Source organism: Fistularia commersonii, chromosome 7 (assembly GCF_037954325.1).
Source record: "Fistularia commersonii isolate RoL2024-O1a breed Wild chromosome 7, RoL_Fcom_v1.0, whole genome shotgun sequence".
In the NCBI taxonomy this organism is placed as follows: Eukaryota; Metazoa; Chordata; class Actinopteri; order Syngnathiformes; family Fistulariidae; genus Fistularia; species Fistularia commersonii.
The window spans coordinates 16,768,631-16,787,296 of NC_141290.1; the positions used below are offsets into that span (position 1 = coordinate 16,768,631).

The 18,666-nt window shown below is 39.9% G+C and overlaps 1 protein-coding gene across 4 annotated transcripts in view; it reads right to left on the minus strand.

Annotated features, from left to right (window-relative positions):
• Positions 1-3,569: 3,569 nt before the first annotated feature.
• The window catches only part of arhgef3 (Rho guanine nucleotide exchange factor (GEF) 3), a 29,518-nt gene continuing 14,421 nt past the window's right edge, over positions 3,570-18,666 (minus strand). For 2 of the 4 annotated variants that reach the window (XM_086150099.1, XM_086150102.1), the window contains 10 exons: positions 17,582-17,644; positions 9,977-10,084; positions 9,609-9,857; positions 9,173-9,235; positions 8,949-9,045; positions 8,727-8,803; positions 8,341-8,598; positions 7,687-7,857; positions 6,806-6,995; positions 3,570-6,600 (listed from right to left, as the gene is read on the minus strand). In XM_086150099.1, the coding sequence (XP_086006225.1) occupies positions 5,975-6,600; positions 6,806-6,995; positions 7,687-7,857; positions 8,341-8,598; positions 8,727-8,803; positions 8,949-9,045; positions 9,173-9,235; positions 9,609-9,857; positions 9,977-10,084; positions 17,582-17,644 (1,902 nt within the window). In that variant the 3' untranslated portion in view covers positions 3,570-5,974. Of the gene's footprint in view, positions 6,601-6,805; positions 6,996-7,686; positions 7,858-8,340; positions 8,599-8,726; positions 8,804-8,948; positions 9,046-9,172; positions 9,236-9,608; positions 9,858-9,976; positions 10,085-12,389; positions 12,905-17,581; positions 17,645-18,666 lie in introns of those variants that run through there. The other 2 variants (XM_086150103.1, XM_086150100.1) reach the window with 2 other exon arrangements.

Consider the following 18,666-nt stretch of genomic DNA (forward strand, 5'->3'; position numbering starts at 1 on the left):
TGTTTTTTCACTTTATTTGCAAGAGGACACTAAAATCCGAAGTACACGTCCAGAAACAACCGAGCTGTGGTTGCCTTCCCTCGTCCACCGGCTGATCTCCAGCCACTTGGTCACCGGTGATACCTTCATGCAGGTGTTCCCCCCTCCTGTCTGCACCCTCGACTTGGATCACCGTCTCTGGTTCACTCCAACCGGTGTGTTGGAAAGTGCACCCTTTGGATGACAGAAACAGCTAACACTTCTGAGGAAGTTGGAAGGCGAAACTACAAGGAAAAGAAAGTAGAAGCCCATGTGTCACGCTTGCTCTTTCAATCACCCTGTTGTATTTCTTGTCCGGTTTCTCTCCCTTGGTGTCTCTCTTCCCCCATTCATGCCATTTCTTGAGATCGGCTCTCTGGACATCAATGGCAGGAGAGACAGAAACAAAAGAGCACTGATTTCCGATGTCTGTTTCCAGAGAAAGCTGGATGTGCTCTTCTTGCAGGAGACGCACACAGTTCAGAAGGACACGGTGGACTGGGGTTTATGGTGGGATGGACCCTATTACCTCAGCCATGGAACTACCAAGAGTGCAGGTGCAGCTATCCTTCTTCAACTTCTCAGCCAATGCGTTTTTGCTGTCTTCCGCTGAGGCAGTGAAGGGCCGCTTGCTGATTGTGAGGGTATCGGTAGCAGAGTCTGTTTTTTGCCTGGTCAACATATACGGTCTGACCAGCAGTGTGGAGCGAATGAACATGTTCCACACTCTGAAGGATGAACTTTCCACTTACCAGCAGGAAAATATCATAGTGGGTGACAGAGATGTGCGCTGAGGTTCATGGCTCGTGAGGCACCGACTTCATCACAATCAGATTTACAAACATGAACCCTAAAGAGTGGCTTGTTCACTATTTCATTGGCAGCAGTTAATGGCTTATGTTTAAAATCTCATATCAGCTTTCTTCACACATGCAAACTGTAACACACAAAAAAAATCACGTTTGATGGAAAAAAAAGGTATTTTGGTCTTACTTCCCTTCTGAACAAAAGCATTGATAACTTGATTATACAAGTTGTCCTTGTCGTCCTTCAGTTAAAAAATACCTTTTAATGAAAATCACTGATTGATATAATTTAATTCTTTTTTTTATTTTTCATTTTTTTCTTCCCAAGATTGACTGACTGCACGTCACTGGTGGGTGAAGACATTAATTGCACTCTTGAAGATACTGTTGACCGAATAGGTAGGGAGCCCCTGCAGCATCTTCTCAGGCGCTCCGATCCGCCATATCCTCTGATGATCCGCTAGATATTTCTAGGATATAAAGCTGACAAGCCAGACAGTACACCTGAGTCTGGGCCAGCAGCGGTCGGGTGTCGGCGGCCAGACTTGACTGGTTTTAAATTTGTAAGACCCACCTACCCTGATGAGTCAAATGCCATGTAACTCCAGTTGGCTTTTCCGACCATCATTTAGTTGCATTTGAGCTAGTCACGACTCCTGGTCGTATTGGCATTTTAACAATAAGCTCCAACAAGACAGGGGCTTCTGTCAACAGTTCAGTGTTTTCTGGTAGGAATGGAGGAAACAAAAAATACACTTTCAGTCTTTGAATTCATGGTGGGAAGTCAGCAAGGCCCAGATTCAAGTGTTTTGTCAGCAGTACACATCTCACTCCTTGGCCAAGACAAAAGAGCCTATCGGGAATCTTGAATCTGAAATTCGGAATATCGAGGAAGGGCTGAGTGGAAGTGCAGGCTCGAACTCAGCACAATCCCCAAGGAAAAGGTGACGGGAGCTCTGATCCTGTCCCGGTTCCTCCACCTTAAGGATTTGGATGCCCCAAGCTCGTTCTTTTCAACCTGGCAAGGTCTCACGCACAATGATAACTGATGCTCCTTGAGGCGACCTGAACTCAGAATGACTATCAACCCAGCAGAGATGAGGGTTCATGCACTTGCCTACTATACAGACCTCTTTGGGAGAGTGGACTGCGACCGTGGCAGCCGTGAGGATCTCCTGAAGGACCTTCCCCACCCAACTCAGCATGGAGGAGAGAATGAACCTGTGCCAGGACCTCACCACAGCTGTAAACCAGATGTCCCTGGGCCGGACTCCGGGCTTGATGGGCTCCCCGTGGACTTTTTTTAAACACTTTCGGAGCAGTATCGGCCATGACCGTCATGCAGTGCAGTCGGACCGGCTCCCGCTCCCTGCCAAGCACGTGCCGTAGGGCGGTCCTTGCCATGCTTCCAAAGACAGGAGACCTAGCCTTGGTGAAGAACTGGAGGCCTGTGTCCCTTCTGTGTGCGGATTACAAAATCCCGTCCAGGGTGCTTTCCAATAGGTTGAAGGGTCGTCAAGGTCACATCGTACACGTAGATCAAACCTATTGTGTCGTATAGGGTGGATCACTCTTACTTGTTTTTGGCGCTCACAGCTTTCGGCAATAACTTTGTATTCTGGCTGCACCTACTTTACAATAATGCGCAATGTCTGGTCAAAATGGGCACAGGGCGGAGCCGAGCAGTTGCCTTTCAATGTGGAATAAGACGATAAGCGGAACCTGTACAAGCCAACACTGGAAAAGCAGGCGGGTGACCTCCAGTGGAGGATTATGCACGGTGCTATATTAGCCACAAACACATACAAGGCACAACTTGAGCCTGGAGTGACCGGAGACTGTTTTTTTTTCATACCCTGAAACTTTGCTTCATTTATTTATTGAATGCCCCAGGCTGGTGCCTCTGTTTAGTTTCCTGAAGGGTTTATTCCTTGGTTTGAGGGTTACTTTTACCTTCAAATTATTTATTTTTGGTCCAAGATATTCGAAGACCAACAAGAGGGTGTCAGTTGTGCTGAACTTTTTATCAGGCTCTGCCATATTAGCTATTTGACCCGGAAGAAGAAGGCCTGCGATCAAGCACTTAAAAGCACGAGTAAGACTGGTCTAAAAGTGGATTCCGATTTCTTTTCTTGAACCAGCAACTTGGTGGACTTGGGCTTCTACTTGGGCGATAGGAGGCATTTTGTGTTCCATAAACAACCACGATGAGTTGATGTTCTCATGCTGAGTTGATTCCCTGCCACTGAGCTATACTGAGAATCTTTACCTGCGACTGCAGGTGTTCATAGAGCAAAACAAAATGGTTTAAAATGTTGGGAGAAGCACAGAAGCACGGTGAAAAAAGGCTTACGTTGTAAGGCGTGGACTTTAACATAAAACTTGCAAACTGGCTCTGCAAAGTGCACTGTGCTGTTTTGGTCCACCATTTAGAAGTATTCTCCAGTCCCTGATCTCTGATCTCACAAGCAGGTTTTTTTCTTCAAAATATAATTATTATCATCATTATTATTATTATTACTATGAACTCATGGTGCTGCTACCCAACGTACACCCTAAAAACTTTGCGCAAATGTTTTATGCCATTTTTCGGATTTTTACTGTCAATTTTCTTGGTTCTTAACCATATTCAATCCCCATATCAGTCGTCCATTTTCTTGTGCTTTTAAAAACTCTAATTGTGGTGTTGTCACATCAGATCGCACTTGTCCTTGGCAACGTGGTTCACTAATGACGGAAAAAAAGAAGAAGACATATTTGGCTTTATTCCTAGATCCATTTACAGATAGATATAATACACAGTATTTACATACGTACAGTATACACACAGCAGGTTCCTTCATTTAATCTCTGGTTGCAGCTCCTTTGCTGCATGTCTGAGTTTAACAACAAATACAACTGTGAGGATAAATGTGAACAACTGACAATCCTGTAGAGCGGTGATGGTAAACTGGCGAATGGCACTTTGTTTCAAACAAAACAAAAAATATAATACTGTAATCAAAATGATCCTATGGAAATTAAACTGCTAAGGGCTGATAAGGACTTCCCCTGAGAATATTATGATTCATTTTTAAAGTCATACGCAACTGTTCATTGTGTTTTGAATATATGGTGAAATCTAAAATCATTAGGAGTTTGTAACTTTAAAAATCCATCAGAACTTGGTAATGGGGATTGTTGATATTTCATAATGTATTTTCTTAATGTGACATTGTGCCAGTCAAAAAAAAAATCTATCTTCATGATGCACAAATAGCATTTTAAATGCTAGAAGTGAATTTGCACAATTAAATTGTCTTTTTCATACTTAGATTATATTTTTTATTGTCGAAAATGTTGGTGATGTCATTCATAACAGAACAGCACCACAGCTTTGTCGCTTTCATTGAGACCAATGACGAGTTATCTAAAGATATACGATATTTAATGTCTTTGTTTACATTTCGGAGGAACATTCTTTAACCAACCTCGATGGGAGCTTGCTTTATGACCTCTTGCCAACCAGCGACCTTTTCAATGGCTTGTTAACAGTAGCTTACAATTGCATGTACAGATTATGCACATAAATAGGGGTTTGCTTGTCGCTTTAGAAGAGACCTTGACAGCCCACCGGGGTCACACGATGCTCAGAGCGGCATCAGAACCCAAAGACCGTCGGCAGCAAAATCAGTTTTAGTCAAAGTTGGTTCCAGTGCTAGATACACACGAATTAGCTGTCGAAGAGACTTCAGGTAAACCAGGATCAGACAAGAGAGGAAAACTGTTCAGTGTTGCACTAATTTGTTACAATGGTAGAAACCATAGTCACTTGCATTTACCTCATTTGGGAGAGCGGGCGTGTCCCCGATCGGAGAGCTGGCGCTTCAATTCTCAGCTCCTCCTGACTGTATGTTGAAGTGTCCTGGGGCAAGACACTGAACCCCAAATAGCTTGAAATGGCCTGGCTTTCACCTTGCATGGCATTTCTGCTACCATCGGTGGGCAAGTGGGTGAGTGCTATCCAGTGTAAAGCATTTTGGAACCACAAGGTGATTAAAAACGCGATATACATTGGTGACATTTTACCTGTGGGCAGTGCCTTACCTGGAGATAGTAGTTCAAAGACTGTAATCTAAAAGCTGCATTTTCAGGACCCCATGTTTTCTCCAAAGTGTTTGATGGCACGAGTTTCTTTTGATGCTTTGTCAACTTATGCAAACACGGCTTTTGTGTGTCATAATATACTAAAAGTTTTCATGTCTCAGCCAAACCGACTAAATCTGAGTGAAACTCAAGAGGTGTTGTTGGTGGAAAGCTAAGCTAAGTAGCAGATACAGCAGACTCAACAGAACACTGGTCCTCTGTGGCCCTGAAAACATCTCTCTCAGGCAACATTCCATATACAGGACTGTCTCAGAAAGTTAGAATATTGTGATAAAGCTCTTTATCTTCTGTCATGCAATAAAAAAAAAAACTTTTTCATGATATTCTGATATTTTGAGATAGGATTTTTCAGTTTTCTTAAGATGTAAGCCATAATCAGCAATATTAAAATAATAAAAGGCTTGCAATATTTCAGTTGATTTGTTATGAATCCAGAATGTATGACATTTTTGGTTTTTGTAATTGCATTACAGAAGATAAAGAACTTGATCACGATAAGCTAATTTTCTGAGACAGTCCTGTAAATGAAGCGCTATGGGCCATGCAGAGAGTGGTGACCACAGGTAAAACAAGGAGGTCATGTGATCATCACTGGCCCATTGACAGCTTTTATAGGTGAAAACAATAAATAAATTTATCTGAGAATCACAAAAACAGCACTTCCTGTATTATAACAATTTAAGACATTTGTTGTAATAAATGCAAAACCTTTGGGGGCAGTAACCGAAAGTAAGTCAAAAAACAGTTGTGTGTATGCATGCTAGAAATCATCTCATGAGAAATTTCTGTCATTTGTAAATTCAACCACCGACTCCATTCCATTGTGTTCATTCCAACAGGAATGATGGGAACTACAGCAACCAGCTCTTTTCATACACTGACCGTTACAGTGACACTCCTAGTTGCCATGGTTACCAGCAGTCAGGATGTAACAAGTTACAGTATTTCGGAATAGGTCGGTTTGGCTGCTGAAAGTGTTTAGGGGTTAAGAGTGTTATTCAGCATCAGCATCGATGGGTCAACTCCCCATCCTCCACGGAGGCACCCTCACTGGTGTCCATTCCTACCTCCTCCTGCTCCTCCATGTCAGTGCTGCTCTGCTCCTCCTCCATCACCTCCTCCTCCTCTTGACCAGGATGAACAGCGGAGAGAGAGGAATTTGGAAGATCAGAAGCACCTCCATTGAGAGCCTGTCCTCTCCCACTTGCATCAATTTCTTCTGGTTCCATCTCACCACCCATCTCCATTTCCACACCTGTCTCCTTCTCACCGCCCAACTGCCTGTCTGCCTCTACTCCTCCTCCCGTCACAGTCTCTGCATCCAAAACCACATCTTTCTCTCTTCTAAGAACTGCATCTGAACTCGGCTCTGTCTCCACCTTCCCCGTCCCTTTTTCATTCTCAAGCCCTGAATCTCTGCGCGCATTCAGCCCCGGGTCACCCAAAGTCCCCGTCTGTCTGTTCACACTCTCTCCTGTATGAGGCGGTTGATCTCCACTTAGTGCTGCTGCTTCTTTAGCTTGTCTGATGCAGTTGATCCACTGCTGCTTGTTGAAGGCATCACTAGCCTGAAAGCAGTGGTTCTGCAGCTGCCCTCCGCTCTGATACGTAATACGAAAGAAGTTCTTTGCTGGAAGGACAAGAGAAAGCAGGAGATATGGTTGCTTGTTCTGATCAGATTCAAGTCATATCAAATCATAGTTTAAAATATATTATGAGTCAACTGAAATACACTCGGCAAGGTTGAATATAAGAATATTTTTCTCAATTTAAATAATTCTTTATCTAAATTAAAAGCCAAAAATGAATCGCAACGTTGTTTATTATGTACTGACTTCGCTCGTTGTTGCTAAAGGCTCCTCTGATGGACCCGCCAACTCGCATCTCCCCATCTAATAAGTCCTCAAGATCCAGTTGACGGATGGGGATTGGCTGACGGCAGAGCTGGTAACTGGCAAGCTGATCATTGAGGGTGATGGACCTGGTGATGACCAAGACATCTTGGAACAGGAAAACATGTAGTTTCTGGAGAGAGAGAGAGAAAAACATTGTTCGAACACAAAATCTGGGTATACACATAATAGGCATATTTGCCTTTTTCGTAAGAGACAGAAACTTATTTGTAATTTAAGATTTAGGGAATAGTATAATATGATGTTTACGAAAGAGGAGCCGATTTTGTTTTGCAGACATTCTGAAAGTACAGTGCAAAAATGTAGTTTGACAGATGATGCTTTTCACAGAAAACTTGAATTTATTAGGTTGTATCATAATCAACATGCTTGTCTAAAAACCAAAATGTGTAGGCTGGACAAGATACTTTGATCACAAATCTGGACAACAGTAGGCTGTAAAAATGATTCACTTGAATTATGACAAGTATTTCCAATTGTTAAATGTGTTTTTTTAAATCCATTCAGAATTACAACCCACCAAATACCATGACTGAAGAAAGACATACACACTGAAAAAAGTGTAGCATTCCTTGAATCACATGGTCTTGACTCAAAAACTGACAACAAATGCTTTTCAAATGAATAATAGTATACGGACCTGTTGACAGCATGTTGACTATCATGATATATTTCAGACAAAGGAATTGAATTAAAATTTTCTCAGACATTTCTAATGCTTGAATAAATTACAGTCGATGGCTGAAAAAATCAATGAAAGAGAGGAGAGACGGGTGAAAACACAGAAAAGAGAATTTACATACGAGCCCTCTGTTGTTCTTCAGTTCTCCGTGGCAGCTGAGGGTCCTGGAGCGGTCGATGAGTCTGTCCCTCATTCCATCCTCTGCGTACAAAAGACGGTCCTTGTAAAACTGACACTCCGATTCCCCCGTGCGCCTGTTGATATCGGCCACCAGGCTCTGAACCACCAGCATCTGTGGAGCGACAGACGCACTCAATGATCTCATTCTTTTCTTAAAAACAAATCATTTTATGTGTTGCATTGCTTTGTAATTTGGGTGCTAATTTGTGAGGAATTTCAGCTGATATCTTTTCTAATTTTCACAGACTTTTTTTCTGTTCATTTTGTTAACTTTAAATATAAAGATCATATGTTTATATTTATATTTATATATGTATTTTTTTCATAAAAAAAACAAAACAAAAAAAAAACATGACATAAAAAAACAAACACACACATGTGCGTGTGTGTGATATTTTTTTCATTTTTTCTCTCTCTATTAGATGGAAATGTAAATTTTCCTCAATAAAACAAGATATTTACCAGCATTAATCAAAATTATAAAGCTTAGGCTTTATAATTTTATAATAAAGCTTTAGGATGTTTCTGTTATTTAAGGCTCCTGTTGATCTGTTCCTTTAGCGAATGGAAAAGAGGACATGCTGGTTCCTCTCACCGCCTCGTCCAGGTGCTGACGGTCCGGATGGTCATTGGCTGTGTGTTTCAGGATCTCCCTGAGCAGCAGTGGGTACTTCACAAGGCGACTACGTGGGATGTCAAGAAAATTCCACAGGTCCAACTTCCTGCTGAATGGGGATTGGAGGCAGCGCTGCAGAAAGTCCTGGACTCTGCGATCCTGCTTCTTCTGGTCGAGCAAGGCCTTGGCTTTCACCTGGTTGCTGCAGTAGGGAGTGTAGGAGGACAGACAGGGCAGCTGCAAGGACACAGAGACAGAGATGTGGTCACTGAAGGGTGTCATTGTGCTGGAGACACAGAAGCACAAGTGAAATGAAAGATTAGAAATAACACCTGGATGAAATTTGTTAAAAAGCACTCACTAACCCAGTTGGTCAGGATGTGTCCGACATGTTCTGTTGATCCGTCGGGTTTTCTGGCATCATGGAGGCGACTGAGCAGGTCTGCAATGGGTTAGACAAATCAGTTTAGAATACCGAGCAGCATCTCAAAGCAACATTAATGGGATTTTTGCAGAGTTTCAGTATTATTTACAATTTTACACAGAAAAAAACACAGCCGAGGAAGAACAATGATGCTCGTCCTGACCTTCATGCAGGGGAATCAGTGAGTCCAAAGTACCGAAGATCTGATTCAGTTCCTCCTCAGTCATGATCGAGAGCTTCAGCATTGGGTCACGGTAAGCCTGCAGGACACGGACACAGACACACACATGCATGCGTGCAACAAAGAGGAAGAATATACGAGTAATTTAAATTTGGATATTTAAATTAAATTGTTGGATCTAAGGGAAATGATGTGAATATGCTTGCCTTCTTTGCCAGCTTGAGATCTTCAACCAGATCCTGCTCTCCCTGAGCCAGTTCAAATATAGCCTGCAAGGACAGTCCAACCACAACTGTAATTTTTAAGAGATGATTTTGGCCTCAGTTTTAGGTATCAAACTGCTTGCACTGACATTTTTTTTCCATCAGTAGTGTACAAAACAACAAAGTTGTTCTAAATATCCTCTATCTTTCAATTAAGCTGAAGCAATGCTATTTTCATCTATTTAATACTGTAGGAGTTCTCAAACCTTTTAAGTCCTAGCCGCAAAAATACAGTGCCACACACTTGTGTTGTGCACTATTCGGTCATGATTTTTAAGGCAATTTCTTCTAGTTATGTTAAGTAAAATCTCCCAGCATTATTGATTCGAAATTTTTCAGCCAATGAAATACTGAACAATTCACTTGGAGAGGGTCTCACCTCTTGCCGTTTAATCTCTTTTGGGCTCAGAGGTTGTGTTGCTCCCAGTCGAACATCAAATGTTTCACTCCACAGCTTGCTGTCCCGGCGCTTGGCAGCTTGTGCTGTTGCTGTGGATACCCGCATGGGAGTCCCAGATGAGGAAGGGTTTGAGCTCGTTGCTGGGATGGCACGTGCCTTCATTGTTGAGGATGAGGGAGGAAGAGCAACTCTCTCTGCCCGACTGTCATTACGAAAACTGATGGATCGCTGTCGGGCGAGCAAAACACAAACATCACAATCTATTCAAGGACTTTATTACTGCTAGTTGTCATAGCAACAGACTCTCCTCGTCTGCATCTCTGGGCTCAACTTGCATTACGGTTCACCTGCAGTGTCTGGCCAATCCTCTTTAGGGGTGTAGTTTTTACAGGCGGCAGCAGACTGGCCAGAGACGTCACCCTGGAGACAGGTTTACTACGTTTGGTGCTGGGCTCCTGAATGACAAACAGAGAAAACGTCATACAAATTTTCGTACGAGAAAGACTACACATTCCACAACCTGCACTGACAATCACACACAGCTGCAGGCTGCGATGTAATGATGCTACACCCTCAGGCAACATCTTTACAGGACTATCAAACAGAGCAGACTCTATTGTAGTCCAAGAAGGAGTTTAAACTTAGGCGTAAAAATGCCAACAAAATCCCTGTACTGGAATGTAATCCAGGATATCAAATGTGACCAGAACCAGTTGCATACTAGATTGTAAAATAACCCAGTCTATGAGCTTGCAGGAGAGTATGGGATCTGATTCACTATATTGTGAAGCAAAGCAAACAAATTAATCATCACGTCATCTGTCTACTAGTTGTCTCATATATTTTATTTTGCTATTATTCACATTCGACTAGTTCACTTTAGACCACTTGAGCTTGCCTCCTGTCTGCAGAGGGAGGTGATGCCCTAAAACATGACTGCTTTAAAAGTAAAATTTTTTGCATGATATGACATATATAATGTTTATGAAACACATGCAGAATGAAACCCCTGGACGATCACAATGACACCACATAATCTGTCTCTCTGTCTTCAGCCTGCCCATCTAAATGGTATCACTAATTAATATATATTTGTGTATGCGTGTGCCCTGCGGCGCATTGTCAGCTGACTGCTCAGAATACATGAAGCATGAAACTCTGTTTCCATCAGCACTAATAATTAGGAAGCAGTCAACCATAAGTTCATCAGACCACCAATCAATCAGTCACCCTGTGGTGGGACGAAGATTTCAACCTTCAGTTTCCACTGATGTAATACTAAAATCTGATAACACACTTCAATTTTCCACTGATGTAATACTAAAATCTGATAACACACTTTTGGCCTTGCTTGCGAAGAACACAGAGACTTTCTGTCTATTCATCTCTCTGCAGTGAAGCATTGTTGGGAATATCGATAGCATCACAGGGTGATTAAATTATTAGACTGCTCAGTTAAAGTGCTCCCAATTGCTTCTATAATAGACACTATGTGCATTTGAACTCATTCATCAAGTGCATGTCAATGTAGCCGACGATGTTCTGTGGTTGAACTAGGTACACAAAGTGCAATCGATAGCGTAACTACTGAACAGCGTGTACATGAACACATGTTTACTGGCATAGCTCACTATCACCAGTATTGACAGATGCTGATTTTTGGAAAGTTAAATGTGTTCCCCAGTCCCCTGGCCAATGTGGATGTAACAGGAAACGGGAGAGCCTTAGTGTCCTTACATGGTTGGTATATGGTTGGTCATTGTTAATCTGGCCATCGATTAGGTTTCTTGCAGTTTTTTTGGTCATGCCATGAACACAAAAGGTGTCTTAAGAGTTTATATATGGGTTGGGGCTAAAGTCAGCATGTCATCATTTGGCATATGGCATTGCTGTATTTGTGGTTGTTGTTTATAGGTACATTTTGGATTAAATGAAGGTACTCGATCAGTTTATGTGTTTAACACATGTATTTGGAAATGGCAAAGTATGCATTTGTGTGTGATTTATTTGATTGGGTCTTGCAGTTAAAGCAAAAAAGCCCCAGATCAAAATGCACTGTTCTGGCAGAACAGTATTAATAAAAGGAGGAAGACTGAAATTGGAAAGACCTGTTTATAAAATGCTGCTTAAAAATAAGTTGTGTGCACACACACACACACACACACACACAGCAAAATAATTTGTCACTTCCATTACAGGATACACACAAACTTGATATCATCTGTGACCTTTGCAGTTCAAGTGTTATTTGCGGCGGCAAGGAAAATGTAAATTTGGCACGTCGTTCCAAGAAATGTGTTGATCTATGAGTTGCTATTTCATTGTCGGCATGAAGCACAATGTGTTTTTTTGAGGTGTTTTTACAATCACAGCAGGTATTGTGGTAACAGGAAAGACATATGGTTTCGAGTGTAGATTACAACCTTTAGGAAAGAACTTTTTCATCTAGGATTCTTTATATAAGGAAAGAGTAACAGGTGCTTCCCTCAAAAGTAATACAACAAAACAGCATGGATGCCAAGGGTACATCTTTTAAACAGTTCCAGTGAAAAGTGTGGAGGATTCTTTAATTCTATTCAATTCCAAAAACTTACCAATCCTCGGGGTAATTACAACTTGATTCTGAACAATCAAGAGTCACAGAGATTTTTCTGTTGTTATTTCAGAATTTCAATTAAAAACAATAAACTACCTTCAATTCAGAGCATACTTTCAATGGGGAATGAGGGACTGAACAAGTGCAGGGCCACAGGCACTCACCATCACCTCTTTCATGTTGTTGTTTCCTTTGACGAACTCTACAGGACATCCAGACTTAAACTGCTGTACCAGCAGGCAGAAGGAGCAATGCCCTGACACCATGCCTTTCGTCCCAAAGCTAAGCACAGGATTTGGACTTCGCCAAGAAGAAGAGTTACATCCAGAAATGTTCTGAACTTGTGATGTGTCCAGAAAGACTATCCAGGTGGAAGATCCTATTAAATCCTCAAAAAATAAAGTACTTTTTGTTTATGACTAAGCATAGCTCTGGTGATGAGTTGACCTAGCTGCTGCAGAGTGACCTCTTGATGTCTAGTTTTTACAGATTATACAAAATGACACACATTTGTTAATCAGCTAGATTAATCTGGCCATCGGTTAGGTTTCTTGCAGTTTTTTTGGTCATGCCATGAACACAAAAGGTGTCTTAAGAGTTTATATATGGCAAAAATACTTATCAAAGTTTCACTTGTAGTGTATCCTCAGGTTCAGGGCAAAGCTGAAAAGATGGGGTCCAAAGAGAGGGTTTGGCTCCATTATAAGTGAGGCAGAACGTCTCAAGCTCAATATGTCTTCATGTTTTCAGTCCAATAAGGCTCAGGGTACAGTTTTCTCTCCCTCTCTGATGGTTCTTCAATCACTCCGACTGAGTCTTTGTCGTTTTGAATACACACAGGTTGCTGAAGCTTTCTCTCTCTCCCTCACTCTCTCTTCCTCTCTCTCTCATTCTGACTCACCCACTATCCATCTCCCAGTGACTGCATTACTTCCTTCCTTTTTTTCTCCCACTTTCTATTTTATGCTTACTTTGTCATTTTAGCAGCATTATATCAGGAAAATATGACCAATATTTTAAAATCCAAGCAAATTGATGGTTGCCAATCTCACACAAAATAGAGCTTAATGGCCAAATCAATACTGAACTGACACAATTTCTGTTATATCTATGACAAAGGGTATTCTGGGTGACCTAAAAAAAAAAAAATCAAAGCATAACAATGAGACACACCATTACATTTGTTGATATAAGTGGAAGTTATATATAATATAATTTCAACCAGAGTTCATGGAAGCTGACATGCAAATACAGCTTATTTCATATTGTCTGCAGTGAAAGATACACGCAGTCATTGTCATGAACTGGATGCTGGTGCTTGGATTTCACTGCTTTGTCCAAAATCAATCAATGTCAATATTAGCTGTAACTATCAAAGAGAGAGCAAAAGTAGCCGGCAGGCAGCTAAAACCTCTGCCCTGGTTTTCCAGTCATTTTCAAGTCAAGTACTTTGTGTTAATAATCCTATGATTCCTGTGATGAGAAAAATTCAAACCAAAGAGGAGAATTTTGAGGACATAGTAAAAATCTAACAAGGAGAACAACAACTCAACATTCCCTGTAGAGAATAAAATATAGTAACTAGGACACCAGCCTCTCGTGTCACAATATTTTGATATATAACAAGTGATGACACAAATGCAATCTTTTTCGAAGTTGTTCTAGAATCTGTTTTGACCTTTTCATACAGAAATTGATTGCAATGGATGTAAAATTTATTGTTTTTATGTCAAGGGAAAGTCTGTCTAGGAGTTACTGTAACAATAATAATGGGAAGTACAGTCAGTACACAATTCACCAGCTCATAACACATTGACTATATGAATATGTGATTTCAAGAGCAGACAGGCACACACTAACACAACACAACACAACACAACACAACACAACACAACACAACACAACACAACACAACACAACACAACACAACACAACACAACACACACACACACTAACACACAGAGGAAAAAAGGAAAATCATTGTTCATTGTGTCGTGTTTCCATGGTTTCCTTTTGAATTAAGCGACTGGCATCGGAGTCAGAGCACAAGTAGTGACCTCTGACTTGACATGAAGCCTCACTTAGCTCCAATCACTATAAATGTCCCACTTGAGCCATGGACAACCAAAGCTGAACAAAAGTCATCTCCTGATCTAAAAACAGACTCAATTGTTTCTACTATTGTGACTGAAATCCTGCCTCGCCTTGCTTGTCATCTGTGATGTGACGTGTCACAGTTACAACAAACTTACAGGAACAGATTATCTATTTCAAGATGTTACCTGATTTCATTTGACAGAAACATGACAATTAGATTGAACCATCAATGAATCAGAAGATTATGAGGGACAATGTTGACTGTTCTGAGAAAATGTATCTCCTATCAAAAATAAGTTTAGTGCTTAGTGCAATGAACAAAACAAATGGGTGGATAATGACTCGGGGACAGAGTCTGAGCCGCAAACAGCAATCAGTCTTTCCTTTCCCATGTGCCTATAGGTGCATTCATATGTCATTTCATACAGAGGGATGTGTTTCTTTTTACCATGTCATAGAGTCTGGATAAGGATTTCAGGTTTTTTCTTTTCTTGGTGGGTTGATGAGAAAGAAGTTTAGAAGATTTTTGATTGGTGTTAAAATCTACGCTTTCATTCATGTTATTCAAAATAATGAGCAACAGGCTTGTTCGCTCATCATTATTATGTTTTTTTCTGGGAGGTATCACATAATTGCATTATATTTATTTGTTCACCTCTGCGCCTCATTCTTTACCCATTACCATTTGCAAAAAAGATCTTATGCATAAAAGGTAAACTTAACCTATTATGTGGTGACATTGCCAGTATTTTCCAACAATGACAGATCAGGTTATTTAAACTTTGGCCTCAGTTGCTGCTCACTTTTCAATGCACAACCAAAAAGAGAACTGCAGTTTTCCCAAAAGCTACAGTAAGAGAGTGATGGCTAGAAACAGTAAACACATGGAAGATAAACTTTCTCTGCTGAGGGTGCTATGGTCTTATACATGGAAAGTAGCCCTCTGCCTGAAAGGGCTTTAAGACTGTGCTACAATGGTTTTGTTAGTCTATAAAAGACACATGGACCTGCTGCTTCTCTGTTCTCACAATTGGTTTAAATGTACCTGACATTCCTATACTATTGTAATCTGTTGTAATTTTGTTTTATTATTTTTCTGTGGTTAATCAACAGTCCAAGTATAACACTAAGATTCTGCAGAAGAAAACACTAGCTGGGATTTCAGCTATGCATTGATGCAGAATGTCAGTTGGAAACTTCAATACAATATACAGGACTGTCTCAGAAAATAAATTAGAATATTGTGATAAAGTTCCTTATCTTCTGTGATGCAATTACAAAAACAAAAATGTCATACATTCTGGATTCATTACAAATCAACTGAAATATTGCCTTTTATTATTTTGATATTGATATTGCTGATTATGGCTTACATCTTAAGAAAACTCAAAAATCCGATTTTCAAAATATTAGAATGTCATGACAAAGTAATTTATGTTTTTTTAATTGCATTACAGAAGATAAAGAACTTTATCAAAATATTCTAATTTTCTGAGACAGTGCTGTATGTGCAAATCATATGCAGTGTGTCAGCTGCTTTGTCTCACTCAACAGAGAGAAAGAATTGGACATTTTGAGCCTCTCACCATTTGGATCTTTAAGTCAGAAAATGTCTAAAAGCGTGGTATGGATCTGACTGACACTGTATGAAAGTGTGAGTCACTGGAGTTAAGGGATTCACAACAGCAGCAAAACAATAGTGTAATTTATTCTTGTTCCATTATGAACCAGTGCTGGTTTTCAACAAAAGAAAAAAAGACGGGCGGTGTGTCTGGACCTGTTCATCATGCCAGAGTGAACAGGGTGGACATCCTGTATTAGACTGACCAGAGAGGAAACGCCCGGGAAAGAACAGGCGTGTAATCTAAAAATACTGATAGAGAGGAGAAGGACTTAATATGAGGGCCTAGGGTCCCAGGGGTTTCAAATAACAATAATTGTAACTTAGTCATGAACATTTAACGTGAATTAAACTACTCTGAGGTTCTATAGCTGGATAATTTATAAAGACTAATAAGAGTCTGCAATTTTAGCTTCCAATGATGTTATTACAGGATGGTTCAGTCTTTAAGAAACCAAAAGTAAGCATGATAAATCCAAATTCATGCAATAATCCTGATAAATACAGGACTGTCTCAGAAAATTAGAATATTGTGATAAAGTTCTTTATCTTCTGTAATGCAATTACAAAAACAAAAATGTCATACATTCTGGATTCGTTACAAAGCAACTGAAATATTGCAAGCCTTTTATTATTTGATATTGCTGATTATGGCTTACATCTTAAGAAAACTCAAAATATTAGAATGTCATGAAAAAGTAATTTTTGTTTTTTTAATTGCATTATAGAAGATAAAGAACTTTATCAAAATATTCAAATTTTCTGAGAACGTCCTGTAACGATGATCAAAGCAATGGTCAAAAAATGCTAAGTGAACCTAAAAAACAGAAAAACATGTGATGATTTTGATTAATTTATCATGTTAATCAGACTCCAATGCCAGTGTCAATACTGAATTTAACACGTGAGAAACAAGCTTGTAGGATGATTTGACAGTCGGGAAATATAGAGGTTAATAAAACAAAAAACATTTTAATGCCAAATTAAATGTAATCAAAAAAATACATTCCCTTGGGCCCTCTGCAGCAGAACAATAGGGAGCACTTTATTGAAGCCTTTACGTTTCCTTTTAAAAGCAGTGACCACTTTTTCTTACCTTGAAAACAGATTTGTGGGACACAAAGACAATATGCTGGAAATAGTATTCTCTCATGAAAAGAATGAATGGCAATGAAATCTGAGCTCACAATTCTATTATATCACTATTCTAATAAAATTAAACATAATGTGAGGAAAGTCTGGTGAATACATATTTTCATACTCATCACAGCACCACAAGTGTGATGTTTATGTTTCATATTTAGTGGGTCAAACTTGGTAAGTTGTTATTTGCTCATGCTTTCATTAGGTATGGAGGATTTTAAAAGGAAAAAATGGACCTCCTATTTTTGCAATGGAAAGTTTTAAAACCGTTATTAATTCAATGTTGTCTATGGTGAAGGAACATGCATACACAGAGCTCCCTCCTTCTAGTTAGCATAAAGATTCTGAAGAATCTTAAACAATCTGGCAAACCTGGGGTATTAATCTGTAGCACAACACAAGGTGAAGTAAACAATGTCATTTTTGACGTGACATCTATGACACCAAACAAAAGCTTAGACAACACAGATATAAATATAAAGCAGCTGAACTTACATTGATATCCAAACTGCAAAGACTGAGGGAGTCTGCATCTCTGTTGGCCTGCTTTCTCTTCTTCTGCAACATAAAGAACACACCACACAGCGTGTTAGACCCGGGGCATGTATGCATTAGCTGCTTTGATTACTGGACACCCTTCTGACTTGTCAGATTAAATAAAATAGGATTTTAATTTTGACATCAAATGAAAAGTCTCCGTACTCTGGAATGATTGTTGGTTTTTATGATGCACCCTTTTAAAACTGAGCCAAAGCCTCTTCTCTGCGCACATTTTAGCCTATGTGTTTTAAAGGCTCAAGGAGTGCAGTCAGTAGACTGCACGCACATCTGTACTGATCGTTGACTGGACAATGAATGTTTAGGGGAAACAGATATATATAAATACATATATATATATGTGTATGTATATATACACACACACACACACACACACACACACACACACACACACACACACACACATATATGTATAGTTTTTCCACACTTTGACCATTCTACCATGCCACATCAAATATCATGTGCATGGTAGTCAGAGAGAGTAAATGTAAATACCCCACATGGGAGATCATGTCCCTGCCAGGGTAGAAGATTTGTCCACAGCAACCACAATATAATTGTGAGATATTGTATTACTCGAGCAGATAGATCAATACAAAAAGAAAATCGAAAAGATGTAGTTGGAGACAAGCTAGAAGCTGAAAAGATTCAAAACTTTTCCATTTTAAAAATGATGTGGAAAAAAAAACAATATTTAATGAATATTTCTTGGATTCAATTATTCAACACTGAAAACCCCCAGTATTTTTAAACAAGACTCAAGATTTCCAATTTTTGATGACTGAAAGACTGTATAACAGTCATGAAGTGGTACAGAACCACAGAAGAATATTAACCGTAGACATATTAATCGGCTCAAGAATGAACAGTTAAAAACACACATTGCTTTGCAGAAAGGTTGTCTTTCAAAACACAGATAAACATGTCATTCATATGTTCAAAAAGAACCATGATTTATGGTCCAATGGCAGCTATCCTTTGTTGGAACTCATGACATCAACATAACCAGTCCAAGAGTCCAC